General features: G+C 34.0%; 1 protein-coding gene across 1 annotated transcript; it reads right to left on the reverse strand.

Moving 5' to 3' along the window:
• Positions 1 to 1,392: 1,392 nt before the first annotated feature.
• LOC148271800 (uncharacterized) lies at positions 1,393 to 10,782 on the reverse strand. The gene is made up of 5 exons (XM_088240914.1): positions 10,777 to 10,782; positions 9,843 to 10,042; positions 5,069 to 5,186; positions 4,392 to 4,526; positions 1,393 to 2,618 (listed from the first exon to the last, which is right to left on the reverse strand). Exons 1-5 carry the CDS (start codon positions 10,780 to 10,782, stop codon positions 2,340 to 2,342), a joined length of 738 nt encoding a protein of 245 aa, XP_088097040.1. The 3' UTR covers positions 1,393 to 2,339.
• Between the last annotated feature and the right edge of the window lie 2,361 nt (positions 10,783 to 13,143).

Genomic DNA, 13,143 nt, shown 5'->3' on the forward strand with positions numbered 1-13,143 from the left:
AGGCAAACGCGTTGACCACTACACCACGAGGCCGACTAAATCATATAAACCAATGCTCATCATAATCTAAGGTATATCGACAATACCGCGCAACAATCGATAAAAATGTGTAGTCAAATACACACTCCTTCTAGTCTCTAAACAATTGTAGCCGAGAATACTCTGGAGAAACTCGGTCGGGTAGAGCCAAGGATAATACCCGCACTCTCTCATGTAGTGATATTTCAGAAACTTCTTTTGGATTTCCTCTATCCTATGAGAGTACTTCAGTTCTGTGGCCCCCAAATCATCGAGTCACTCTCGAGTCTACTTCGCACCAAGGAGTTGTAAAGAGTTCTCAGTACGCGGGTATTTTCGAAAACGCTGGCAGTACGCAGAATGAATCCAAACATCTCCAATGCTTTACCACTGATTGCCTCTATGTGTTCATGAAATTTCAGGGTGCTAATCTCACGCCCAGATCCTTAACATTCGATGTTAGAAATATATATCTCAACTTATATTTTTTACATGTAAACAAACCTACTCATTACATTTAATTTTAAATATATTAACAGTTCCCAATTTTTTTAATGTTTTCTGTCATTTCTTCAAACAACTTTATATCCTTGTACATAAGGCAGTTCTGGGACATTGCTTTTGATTTCTTTCTCAGTCTAAAGTTTTTAATCCTCACAAAGAACTCACTATTTTTTTATTTGTTTTAGAAATGTCTCGACAGTATTCCTTTAATGATTTTGTTAATTTCATTAGCAACATTGAAATTGATTCTCTCATCATTTGTGATAGTATCCAGAAGTTGAATCATTTTCATTATTTGATTGCGTCTATCTCATCTAAATATAATTTTCATTGCTTTATTTTGCATTATTTGGAGTCTCTTTAGATCTCCCACATTACTTAAATATTTTTACTAGGTACGTATTTTTATACTGGATTAGCAATAATCAATGCACAGAACTATAAAACTTTTAAATATCATTAGAGATCTTTAAAGGTCTAGTTTATTCCTTGTTCTTCCTAATAGGGATACCTTCTTTGCAATTTTCTGAAAAGAATAGTATTTTAAGCCTTTATCATTTATGTTAAAAAATATTAGTATAATCAGTGTGTTGATGAAATCAGTAGACAAAGAAAAGTCAGTAGGTCGTTACACAAATATTTACATTCTATTAAAATGTTTGAACACAAAGTTAATACTTTGAATAATATTATATTTAAATTATGCATCCTTTATTATAATTATACTTTAAAAGTTGCCAATGTTGACATATTGTTAAATGTAGAGTTAATTATTCACTTGTTTGTATATTGAGCACCAAATTTTGCCATGAAAACGAATCTTCAATTTGTACAATATTTTTACTAGGATTTTTCTTTTAACGATTTTTCGATGTCGTGTTCTTCAGTTAGTCTGCTATTTATTGTATGTTTTTAAATATTTGTCTTTATTTATCTATCCTTTTTTGTTCACCTGAAATTTTCGATTCGTATTTTTATATGTGTAATTTTGTAATAAATTTTTGATAAAAAAACAAACTGTTATCATTTAAAGTTATACGCATTCTTGTTCTTAGTTATAATTTCCGAAATTGACGATTTTTTTATTTTAATTTGTATCTATCAATATTTTCGATTATAGATTGTTTTAAGTAAAAAACATGCTCAAAATACAGCCATGAAGGTATAGTATAAAGCAGAGGTTACTAAAAGATTTTCCCCGGAACCCTAGGGGTTCGTGGAAGGGTTACAGTATTCCGTGAGTTAGGGCGGGCGTATTGTCGTAGAAAACCTGAAGCCAGACTTCAAAAATGTCACCAATATTTTATTATTTTTTATTATACTGACTCAACTGAAAAAAATATTAATTCCTGCCTCGATGCAGTGCTACCTAGTGAAGCAGGTAATTAAGAAACAAAATAATTTGTGTATGTAAAAAAAAAAACGTAGTGTAAAAATGAAAAAAATTATTACATTGGAATTCATACCATTTTTATTTCGAATAAATATATAATTAATAAATTACACGCACAAATCAAAAACATTTTGACAAGCGACTGGCACTTTTGAACACTTTACATCAAAACATATATATTGCACATTCCAGTTCCATCTTCATCCAAAATGATGCTTCAAAAAACCAACCAGGACTATGAAATGAAGAAATGAAAATTAATAAGAATAAAGTGCTTGATATTAGGACCCGCCTAAATAAGAAACACAAGAATGAAAGATAAATTTGATAGCGTGGTTAGTGATAAATGCGTTTAAGGTTTTGGTTGATTGATTGAAGATATCAATTTTGCGTCGGATGAAGTTTTAAATTGATTAGCGTTGGTTTAATATCCTCCGTTGGATCCTGAGTATCCTCCGTTAGACCCTGAGTGTCCTCCGTTAGATCCTGAGTATCCTCCGTTAGACCCCGAGTGTCCTCCGTTAGATCCTGAGTAGCCTCCGTTAGATCCTGAGTAGCCTCCGTTAGATCCTGAGTAGCCTCCGTTAGATCCAGAATATCCACCACCAGCTCCTCCACGACCATATCCACCAGCACCAGCTCCTGTATCTTCATAACGGATCTTGGGCCTGTATCCTTGCTCATCAGCTTCGTAGGTTACGATCTAGAAAAAAAGGTTTCGATCACCTAATATTTTAATCCGTTTTAAATTTTATTTTTGAAATTATTAAAATGGCCTTTATTTATTTATTTATTTAAATCTTAAAGTAGGGCACACATATCATACATATTGTTATGTGTGTTCTAATAAAAACATTACAAATATATTTAATTTATAAATTGTTTATCACATATGTCTTGACCATTATTTTAAATTTTAATATATTTTTTTCTTCATAAATATTTTTTTCCATTTCGTAATACTTTTTAATTGCTTTAAATAAAATTGAGTTTTGTGACTTTGCCTTTTTCCTAAATGGAAGTCTAATTTTGTTCTTTTCTCTAGTATTGTGATCGTGTTCATGCTGGTTCCGATCATTTTTTTTCCAAAATTCTGTTTTTTTATTAGAGTTTATAATTTTATGAACAAATATCATTGTATTGTAAAATATTCTTTGTTTATATGTTAATAATTTCATTTCATTTACCATCGACTTTACCCTCGTATATCTGGTTTTTTTTCAAAATGATTCTAAAGGCTTTATTTTGTAATACAGTTAGTTCATCTATGTTTTCTTTGTTTGATAAAAATAAAATGCTACTACAGTAGTTAACGTGTGGTTCAATAATTGCTTTGTAAATAGTTTTGCAGGAGTCCTAATCAATAAATCTTCTGATCCTTCCCAAAATTGATATTTTTTTTGCAATCTTATTTATTACCATCTTAGCGTTTTGGTGAAATGTAAGTTTTGAATCCAACATTACACCTAAATATTGAAGCCGCTCAAAAAGTTTGAAGGTAAGTTTATCCCCCGAGGAACACCTCAGTGCAAAAAATTTAATGATATCAAAAGCACCAATGAATATAAAAACAAAAATCTTTATAAAACAAAACTCGAAGATTTCATTGCATTAAAAATTTAATAATTTATGTTACTATATCATTGGATCATGTGTTAATTTTTTTTACCATGGTAGCAAAATGGTTTGATTTATACTATACATATAGTTAAACGAAGGCTGTAAATATCAAAAATGTTTATACATACACACACCATGTCTGGTCAATCCATTCGTACAACGAAAATAATGTATTTTCAATATACATTAATGAAGACAAAAAGCTCTGATTGCCAACAGAGATTTGCATTAAAAATGTCCTACAGTATCAAGAGAATTAAATAAATTTATTTAATTCTCTTGGTACTGTAGGATTAAAGTCACTGAGGGTTTTGTTGGAGTTCCTACCCCAGTTAGAGATTGACAGAGAAGACACGAGGTTGGTGTTTAATGCGTATTTATTACATGGCGAATAAGATACAGCACTTGGTTATGTAGCGCAAGCGTAGCGGCGATGATGGGTTGAAGTAACTGCACTTGAACTACATGCTGGAACTGTGTGATGTCGTCGAGCTGGTCTTACGTGAACTGAACTGACTGACTGACTTAGGCTGCGTCCTGTGGTCTCTTTATAGACCATGTTCCTTTGTAGTTCATTTCTTCATGGTAGGGACGATGTGAATGTACTGCAGGGCGATGCCCTTCAATTTCATGTGAAATACTCAGAGTTGCATTTTACGCATGTATAGGATTCGATTGAAAATGATGACATTGCATCGTCGGTCATAAGTCTTTTTTAGGTGAACTAATTTAACACGTGTGTGTCATTGACTATGGACCCTACATGCAATACCTTACTATCAATGCAATACCTTACGCACCATTAAGATCGAAAGTGGAACAGTAACGATTAATATGAGATCTTCTAAGAAAATACCTGTTTTCTGCCATCAGGAAGAAGAACGTAATATTCGCCTTCAGCCCTTTCTCCTTGACGAGATTCCTTGTGTCCAAAATCGTTTCCATAATTCGCGTCTTGCACCATGTACTCGAAGTTGTAGTTAGCGGGCTCCTTCATATCAAATAATTAAAAACAATTACTAAAAAATACATCTTTATCAATTTTACGCGTGCTTAAATTGGCTTTATGAAAAACAAGAAAGCTAGAGCAGCAACAGGTAAATTGTTCTCACTATTATAGTCTTGCAGTTTTTCTGCCTTTTCCTTATCTGGATCAAGTGATGTATAAAGAGCATTATTAATGATGTTTGTAGATACATGTGTAATCTGTTTACATTTACTGACTTCAAAAAAACTTTTATTTTATGTGTTCCATTCCTCACTGAGGAAAAGGAAACTGATATGTTGTGCTCATTTACGTATTATCTTTAAAACTTCCTTTCGTTCAACACTGAGTAGGAACCACACTGTTATTTTATAGGTTATCTTAGATATACATAGAGATTTAATGATTTAACATGAGATTTGTTATAATTTTGGCGAATTGATCATGTTTAATTGATTTTATCCTAGCCAGTGAAGATTTTACTTCCTCATTTTCTTTAAATCGTTTGATTGATTGTAATATTTTGGGGAAAGCTGTGGTTGACATACGTTGTATTGGTCGTCTCCTCCATATCCGCTTGCTCCAGAGTATCCTTGGTTGGAAGGTAGGTATTGGTTGGATGGAGCTCCGTAGTTCTGGGAAGGCCTGGAACCAAAGCTAGATCCGCTAAAAACAATAGAAGATTTGCTTGTTAAAGATTATTAATGAATAATAATTGTTAAACGTCAACAAGGAAAGACATATTCATAAATAAAACATCGTATATAAAGTCAAACACAGTAAACATATCTAGACAGTGGAGTTACCAAGAGGAACATTGTTAATTTGGACTGCTTTCAGCAAGCTTAAGTAAATTATTGAAAATAGTCATGTCTCAGTATGCTAAAAAATACAAAACTATGATTCGTTTTTATTGCCAGTATCGACATTTGGACTAGAATCCACGTCTGTTAGACAAAAAAACAGCCAAAATCTGAAATGCATTCAACGATCCATAGAAAGACAGATACTTGGTGCATAGGTATGTACAAGAGACAGAATAGAAAATTATAAAATTAGGCACTGAACTAAAATGGCAGTGGGTGGGACACATTAGGCGAGGCAAAATGATGACAGCTCATTGAGACCATGGCAAATACAAGAAATATTAGAAGGCACAGAAAAGATTGATCTACGAGATATGGATATGATAGGATATAAAAAAAAGACTGGAAACGATAGGAAGAGGCCTTTATCCAGCAGTGGAGATAACCTGGCTTTAAGACTAAAGAAGAAAACGAATCATTGAATAATAATGTATTAGAAGAAGATAAATATTTTTAGATATAAATAATACAGAATGAAGGTAACTTTCAATGTACTGTTTTAAACTTTCGTACAATATCAATTACTAGCTTTACCTGCTCGCATGGCGTTAGGGAGAAATAAGCTTATTAATTAATTTCGATAAAAAGTAGACTGTATCAATTGCCTGTTCTGTAACAATACAATAAAGTCGTATTTTTTGTTCTCTAACAAAACATACGACAATTTGTAGTCAATGGCGACGTAGCATCGTTATTCTGTTTTGATGTTAATTAATTTTTCTAAAGGAATTTAAAAGAGGAAATGATTTTTTTTTAAAACGAAAAGTAACCTATGACATATTTTAGCTTCCCGGATATTCAATTAAAAAAAAAAAACTACAGTCAAACTTGGTTATAACGACCACTGAAATAGCAATATTTCGGATGTAACGAGGAAACCTACACGGACATTTTAGTTTTTGGTTTTCTCCATACAATTATTAACTTTTACAACGAGTTACTTCTCTGACATATTGAACAAAAATATTGTCAGTCGTTCAGCAAAAACTCTTCAATGGTGTAAAAATATAATTTTACTAATTAAAACCTGAATAATAAAATCTAATTATCATCATTCCATGTCCACTCCCTAATTGGAGCATATGGTGTCCACGAAGATCCTCCAGGCATCTCTGTCAGCTGCCAGCTCCTGTGCGTCTTCCCAAGTCCGGTACGCGTCCCGTAGTTCTGACATGAACTGCCGACGAACAGTTAGCAGTTGACATCCAGGACGTTGAGAACCTGATGCCTTGTAAATTAGGCAAGCTTAGTTAAGGCTCTCAGGAGGCATCCGCAGTACATGGCCAAGCCAACCGTATAGCCTCCGCTTGATGACAAATGTCACCAAAGTTTGCTGCATCCGTTCTCTTATTGCTTCATTCCGCACAAAGTCAAACCACCGCACACCCAAGATTCTTCTGAGGCACCTATTCTCAAAACTCAATATTTTGCTGTTTAGGGCCCTAGTGAGGTGCCACGATTCGCATCCATAGAGGAGAATAGGTGTTATGCAGGCGTTATATAGGCAGCCTTTGGTTTTCGCTGAATAAATATCCGATCTCCATACAGCTTCCATGCTGTTGGATGTGGTGCCTGCTACTCCTAGCCGCAATCTCAGTTCTTTTTAAAAGCTGCCATTTCCCGTAACATATACTCCCAGGTATTTAAAATTCTCGCCCCTTTTGATTATTTGATTTGAGAGATTCAGAGGATTTTGGGCATCGAGGTATGAAGTGTTACACAGTACATGGGTTTTTGCAATATTGATTTTTAAACCCATGCATGCGGAGTATCTATTTGGACTATCTACAGTCGCCTGTGACTCGTGACTGAATCGTCAATTATATCCGCATCATCGGCATACCCTAAGTCGCAGAGTTTTCGGAAAGAGGAGATGGATATTCCTCGATCTTGTGGAATTGACTTCCTTAAAATGAAGTCCATGAAGATTATAAAAAGGAACGGTGCAAGGACGCAACCTTGACAAACTCCAGTGGTGACCTAAAACCAATCTGTGACCACATCGTTGATTCTGATTCGGTATTCGCTACTTGATATAAATATATTGAAATTTATTACACATGGTTGAAATCATGTATAAAAAATCTAAGCTATGTAAATTCCAGTATGTATTGTCTCGGCACCACATTACAATTTACAACTTTTTTTATAGTTTATAATGATATCTTTACTTTTGAGGTTTTTACAACGCTTTTCAGTTGCTTAAAATGTTTTATGGCCAGTGCATACTGGACACAGGAGAAAGATTAACATCCATGTGTGAGAAAATAATCCTGCAGTTCTTTGGGCATATTTCCAGGGGGAACTCTGATAGTTTGGAGAAAACAATTCTCTTGGAAAGTGTCGAAGGAACAAGGTCACGTGAACGTCAACCGACAAGATGGAGCGGCACAGTCACTGAATTATCAGAATCATCACTGACGAATGCCTACAGAAGAGCACAAGACCGTTCCAGATGGAGGGAGCTGTCCACAGACGAGCCATGCCCGAAGTCGGGCGTTATCACCATCCTCAGATATGAGGCACAGATTGAAGAGAGAGAGTATTTAATATATATCTATTAAGCAGGACTTTAATTTTAAGACAATTGAGCAAATATGTTTGCAAAAAAAAATTATTATTTTTACTTAGACCGAGCGAATTCACTCAGTCCCATCCTCCTCGTAATAACCAAGTACGACTGTATTAAGTAATAACACATTGTGAACATTTCACCAGTAAACACATTAATGATTATTGTTACAATTTTAATTAATATGATCGTTGCACTAGCAGAGAGCGCCGGCCACCGGCCGGCTGATTCGTCATTACAAAATTTGCACTACGAATGCAAACATATTTACATAAAATAGCAGAAGGCACCGCATTGACAGTGATCTAAAAAGTGCGCTATATTCATATTGTGAGTTTTCATATTGGGCATTTCCAAACGAATGATGCCCTAACAAGGCGAAACAATTGCCACGAAATTTTCGTTTTTAATTTTTTTATATTTTTAAAAAATAAAATAAAGTGATCAGTAGACTTAAATCAGTGTTTGATTTCTAATATTATAATTTTAAATATGGAAATCTATAAAATAAACACCAAATCAATCAATAACATTTTTGTATCCAATTTCCCGTAGGGCTGAAATTCCTTATTGTAAACGAATAATTTCGTATTATTTTTAACCTCCTAATCAACAATTATAATTTGTCAGAAATATAAAACAAATGGGGAGCGCTATTTGGTGACTGTTCCTTACCTACCCGTCCATTCCATTTCTTGGGACACTACGTAACAATACTTCTACGCGTGAGTGTCAGAAAAAAAGATTAAATCTTCAGTACTAATCCAACATCAAACAAGTGAAGTGCTTCCGAAAATCATTTAACAAGCGAGCAGCAGTTAGACCGCCAGCTCTATACAAACAGTGCCAGTGTCTCACGACCGCCAGCTTCAGCAGCCAGGTTCCAGCGCACGTCACGCCTCATCATGAACAGGTTAGTGGAGTTGCGCAATATTTCTTCCCCAACAATACAGCCCAATATCTAAATTTTTCTCGTCCTAGAACGAGGTAATCTTCACATCTTGCCCACTCCTCAACATACTAATTTATTGTAAAATAATGAACGAGAATAATCGGTCCGTATATAAATAAGCCTTTATCGAAAACCATAATGAAAGTTTAATTATTAAACTTGAAATAAATCCTATTGTATTTCGCGCAAAAAAACGACGATCAGCTTTCCTTACTCTTTTAATAATACCCCGATCTCTATAACAGATAGTCAAATTCGCGACTTAGGTGTTATTATTGATACAAAACTAATGTTTAATATTCATATTAAATCAGTCCTGAAAAAAAACATATAAAATGGTCGGACTTATTATGCGTGTATCTAAAGCATTTTAATATGAAAAATATGAAAAACATTACAAAACGTTAATCGTCTAAAAACGTTTACTCTTAAATATGCGGATATGACTTAATGATGCAATTTTGTAAATTTTTTGACACTTTACAAACTGGCAAAATACACTAAGCCATGTTAAATTTCATATATCTGTAGTTTTAAAAACAAATTTAAGCTTAAGTCGTATACCCGGTATTTTATTCAAGCAAAAAGCTTCAAATAACTCAATATTTACTAAATATAAAATTAAGAAACGGAAAAATTAAAAACATGTTCTTAAATAAGCACTTAACATCTTGCTTTATTTAAATACGATATAAAAGAGTAAAATTGGAACAAAACTTACATGCATGATTTCTCAAAACAGGGAACTTTTTGCCATTATACCCACGAAATTTTAGTGTGAAAACACCCTTTTGAATTAATATTTTATATCAAACATGTCGAGAATCGAACCCGAGACCTATTGCGTGGTAGGCAAATGCGTTTACCATAACACCACGAGGACGACAAATGCTTGTGTATAACATGTAATTAATTGCAAACAAAAAAAATACCCAAATGAGGATCCTGAACCCGGGGCTCCATATTTGCTAGACAGGGCGCTGGGGGCACCATATTGGCTAGACGGAGCGCTAGGGGCTCCATATTGACTGGAAGGGGCGCTAAGCCCGCCCTGGCCGGGGGGAAGGTAACGATTCACCGGTGGCTCCGCCAAACACAGGCCGGCAAAGGCAATTACAAGCGCACAGGAGATCTGAAAAATGAAATTTGATTATTGATGGAAAAAGCGTACAAAAACATCATATATTTTGTATTGTATCAATCAACAAAAGGATATGGGGTAATAAGATGACAATCTGATACAAAATCATTGCTTAATATTTTCAAAGTCTATTTAAATTTGTTTCAACAGATAGGGAAAACATTTTTGAGAAGGGAATATGGGAGTCTACGCATTAACAGGGCTTATGACCTGTCAATGGCTGGTTTATGTGGCCACTTTATATACTGAGTAACAATAACCATTCTGCTTATGTTTAAACATCCACATTTCCTCAACTCATCCATGACTTTTATGAAGTAAAAGAGCTAAAACCTTTGTCACTCCCTAAGGAGAAAATTCAGGCTTGAACTATCCTACTGATCGTATATAGTTCATCAATATCCTAAACCTAACAAATTGTCATTTTTATTCTGTGGAAATCATCGCCATCAAGCCGTAAAGTTGGCAGGGACGAACACCGTTCTGGCTCGCAAAGCGTAACCCGACGCAACGTCAGCTCGGACAAGTAACTAAACGTCGTGCAGCGAAAGAATATGCATATTTCATCTTGCCATTTCGTGGCACCCGTCCATCAGCTCGTCGCCAGTGTTTGCTATTGTAAATTCCTTCTGTACAAAATTGCCGTATGTATTATTTATTGTTTGTTAACCACAATAAATAAATAAATAAAAATCAAATACGGTATATACATAAATGTTTATTACCTTCATTGTAAAAACGTTCGGAGATCAGCTTAACTGAAAAAAAAGAAAATTGCAATTAGTCAAATTTACTGAAATAATTTTTATTAACCAATCGCAGAATACAAAACAAGTTTAAGGAATAAATCAATAAAAAATGAAAACATAAGAAACGTATCCTTTAACAGGTTTTCCTAGCTCTTAAGAGGCTGTGCTACAAATTTCATTTACTCGCGGTGATGTAATGCCGTGTTATATCAAGCAAAAGACAGAGTAATCGGGTTGTGGTCCCGTGGCTAGTGTTGCGGACTCACGGGCCAGAGGCCCGAGGTTCAAATCCCACTCTACCCCAACTTGATTTCCATTTTCTAATAGAGAGTTATTTACAACTCGTGGAAAATGGCCACCAAAACTGAAATATTTGTGTAAATTATAAGAACGCTAATATTTCTTTTTTTTTTTTTTAAATATAAAATATTCCGTAATTCAGACATCATTATATAAATAAGGCCTGTTAAAGAATAATAATTTTAAAATCATAAATATGTCGATTACTAGCGTGCACTCCCGCTTACTGCCAATAACCGACTGATTGAACAAATGTCTTATTTTGTTTTGTCTCTTTCACACAAACACCGGCCACAGAACGGCGTCTCTGTCTTCTTTGTTATAAGTTCTATTCTCGTGCTCTTTCTTATACAGTAAAACTGATTTATTGTGGTGTTGGCATCACTTTCATTAAGCGTAGTAAGGATTAGTATTTTTATATTGAAATCCTGCATATTTTCACAAGTTTTACTTTCCAAATCCAAAAAATAATAAGATAAGATATATCAAGTCTTGCATCATAAGCACACTTGTGTTACATATACCACAGCCACACAAGAGAGAGGAGGACTCTTAAAATACTTTTCTATAAAAAATGTTTGGTATGGTATGCATATTAATAAATGTATATATTTTTTTATGTAGTTTAAACACAAGGAATTATTTCCATCTAATCACTAATAACTTCTCTATGTTTACCGGTTTCATCAGAACACTAATTACACTGACATGCAAATCTCACTATACACTTTCACCATAGAAGTTGTAAAAAAAAAAACAGCGTTCTGACAGGACACACAGTTTTAGTAGCTAACACTAACGTGTACTAATTATAATTTATAATCACTGCTCGTGAATTATAATCAGCACACGTTAGTGTTTGCAACTAAAAGCATGTGTCGTATCAGTATGTTGGTTTTATATTTTTGTGTAACTACTAAGTTGAAGGCGTTTAGTGGGATTTGCGCGTTAGTTTAACTGGTTTCCCGACGAAAAGTCGGTACGTCTCAAAACCGTTAGACACAAAAAAATCGGTAAGTGGGTATATGCAATTATTTAATAACATTTATTATTTATAAATAAATAATGCCATATAATATAAATGAACTGCCTGTAATTCTTGATTCCACAAATTTTGAATGAACAGTGACTGGTTGCATCGCTTTCGCGACGTCTTTATGTACTAGAATTACATATTTATATACAACTAGAGGACCCGACAGACGTGGCTTGCCTGCTATTAGCTTGGAAAGAGACTTTTAATTGATAAGTAGGTAACTAGATACTTGTTTATGGTTGAATTCCAAAACATAATATAATTAATTTTCAAATATAGAATTCTTTTTGCAAATGTCAAACTCGGCTCTTCTCACCAACAAACGTACGCCTTATTTATGAATGCGATTTTCAAAAATCAGACGAAACTCATTAAATTCTTTCATCATCATTTATTTTCCACACCTAATGGTGTATAAGGCACTGCTTTGGTACACAAACTACTGCGTATTTTGATCATTTTTGTATTATGAAGGTAAAGTGTTCAGTCTTACGCTTCAGATGCCAGTCCAAGGACTATAAAGAATTCAAGTGTAAAAACACCTTTGAATAAATAGTTCATGTCAACCATGCCGGGAATCGATTCCAAAACCTCTTGCGTGGTAGGCAAACGCGCTGACAATTTGACCACGAGATGAATGGGATATTTACAACAAGGAAATATCACATACTACGAATACCGATAAAAATATACGAAATTGATTAAGAATAATTAATTGTATTTTCAAAATCAATTTTGATATTGTGAAAAAATGTTTTCATACATAAATTTAAAAAAAACATTCTATAAAAATACGTTCGTAGAAAAACGCGACGTTTTTGGCCTCGGTTGATGTGACGTCAAGATTTGCAATAATGCTGAAAAAAAATTAATGCCCAGGAACAAATAAACACGAACCGTGACGTATTAGGAGAGTGGCCAATGGAATGACAATTTTCGCAGTAATTTAAAATTTAAAAATATTTTACTAATAATGAGCGAAAATTTTATTGACCTTTTTTACATTA

This window comes from Micrasema longulum, unplaced genomic scaffold (assembly GCF_059751315.1).
Source record: "Micrasema longulum isolate JH-2025_06_02 unplaced genomic scaffold, ASM5975131v1 h1tg002640l, whole genome shotgun sequence".
Lineage (NCBI taxonomy): Eukaryota > Metazoa > Arthropoda > Insecta > Trichoptera > Brachycentridae > Micrasema > Micrasema longulum.

Bases quoted from the DNA above. Each gene is read 5' to 3' on its own strand.
- LOC148271800 (XM_088240914.1), bottom strand. The intron at 5,187-9,842 runs GTATTTTTTTTG...TATTGTTTTTAG, and splicing joins GGTTCAGGATCCTCATTTGG to CGGATCTAGCTTTGGTTCCA. The intron at 2,619-4,391 runs GTATTTTCTTAG...CTTTTTTTCTAG, and splicing joins TTCCTGATGGCAGAAAACAG to ATCGTAACCTACGAAGCTGA.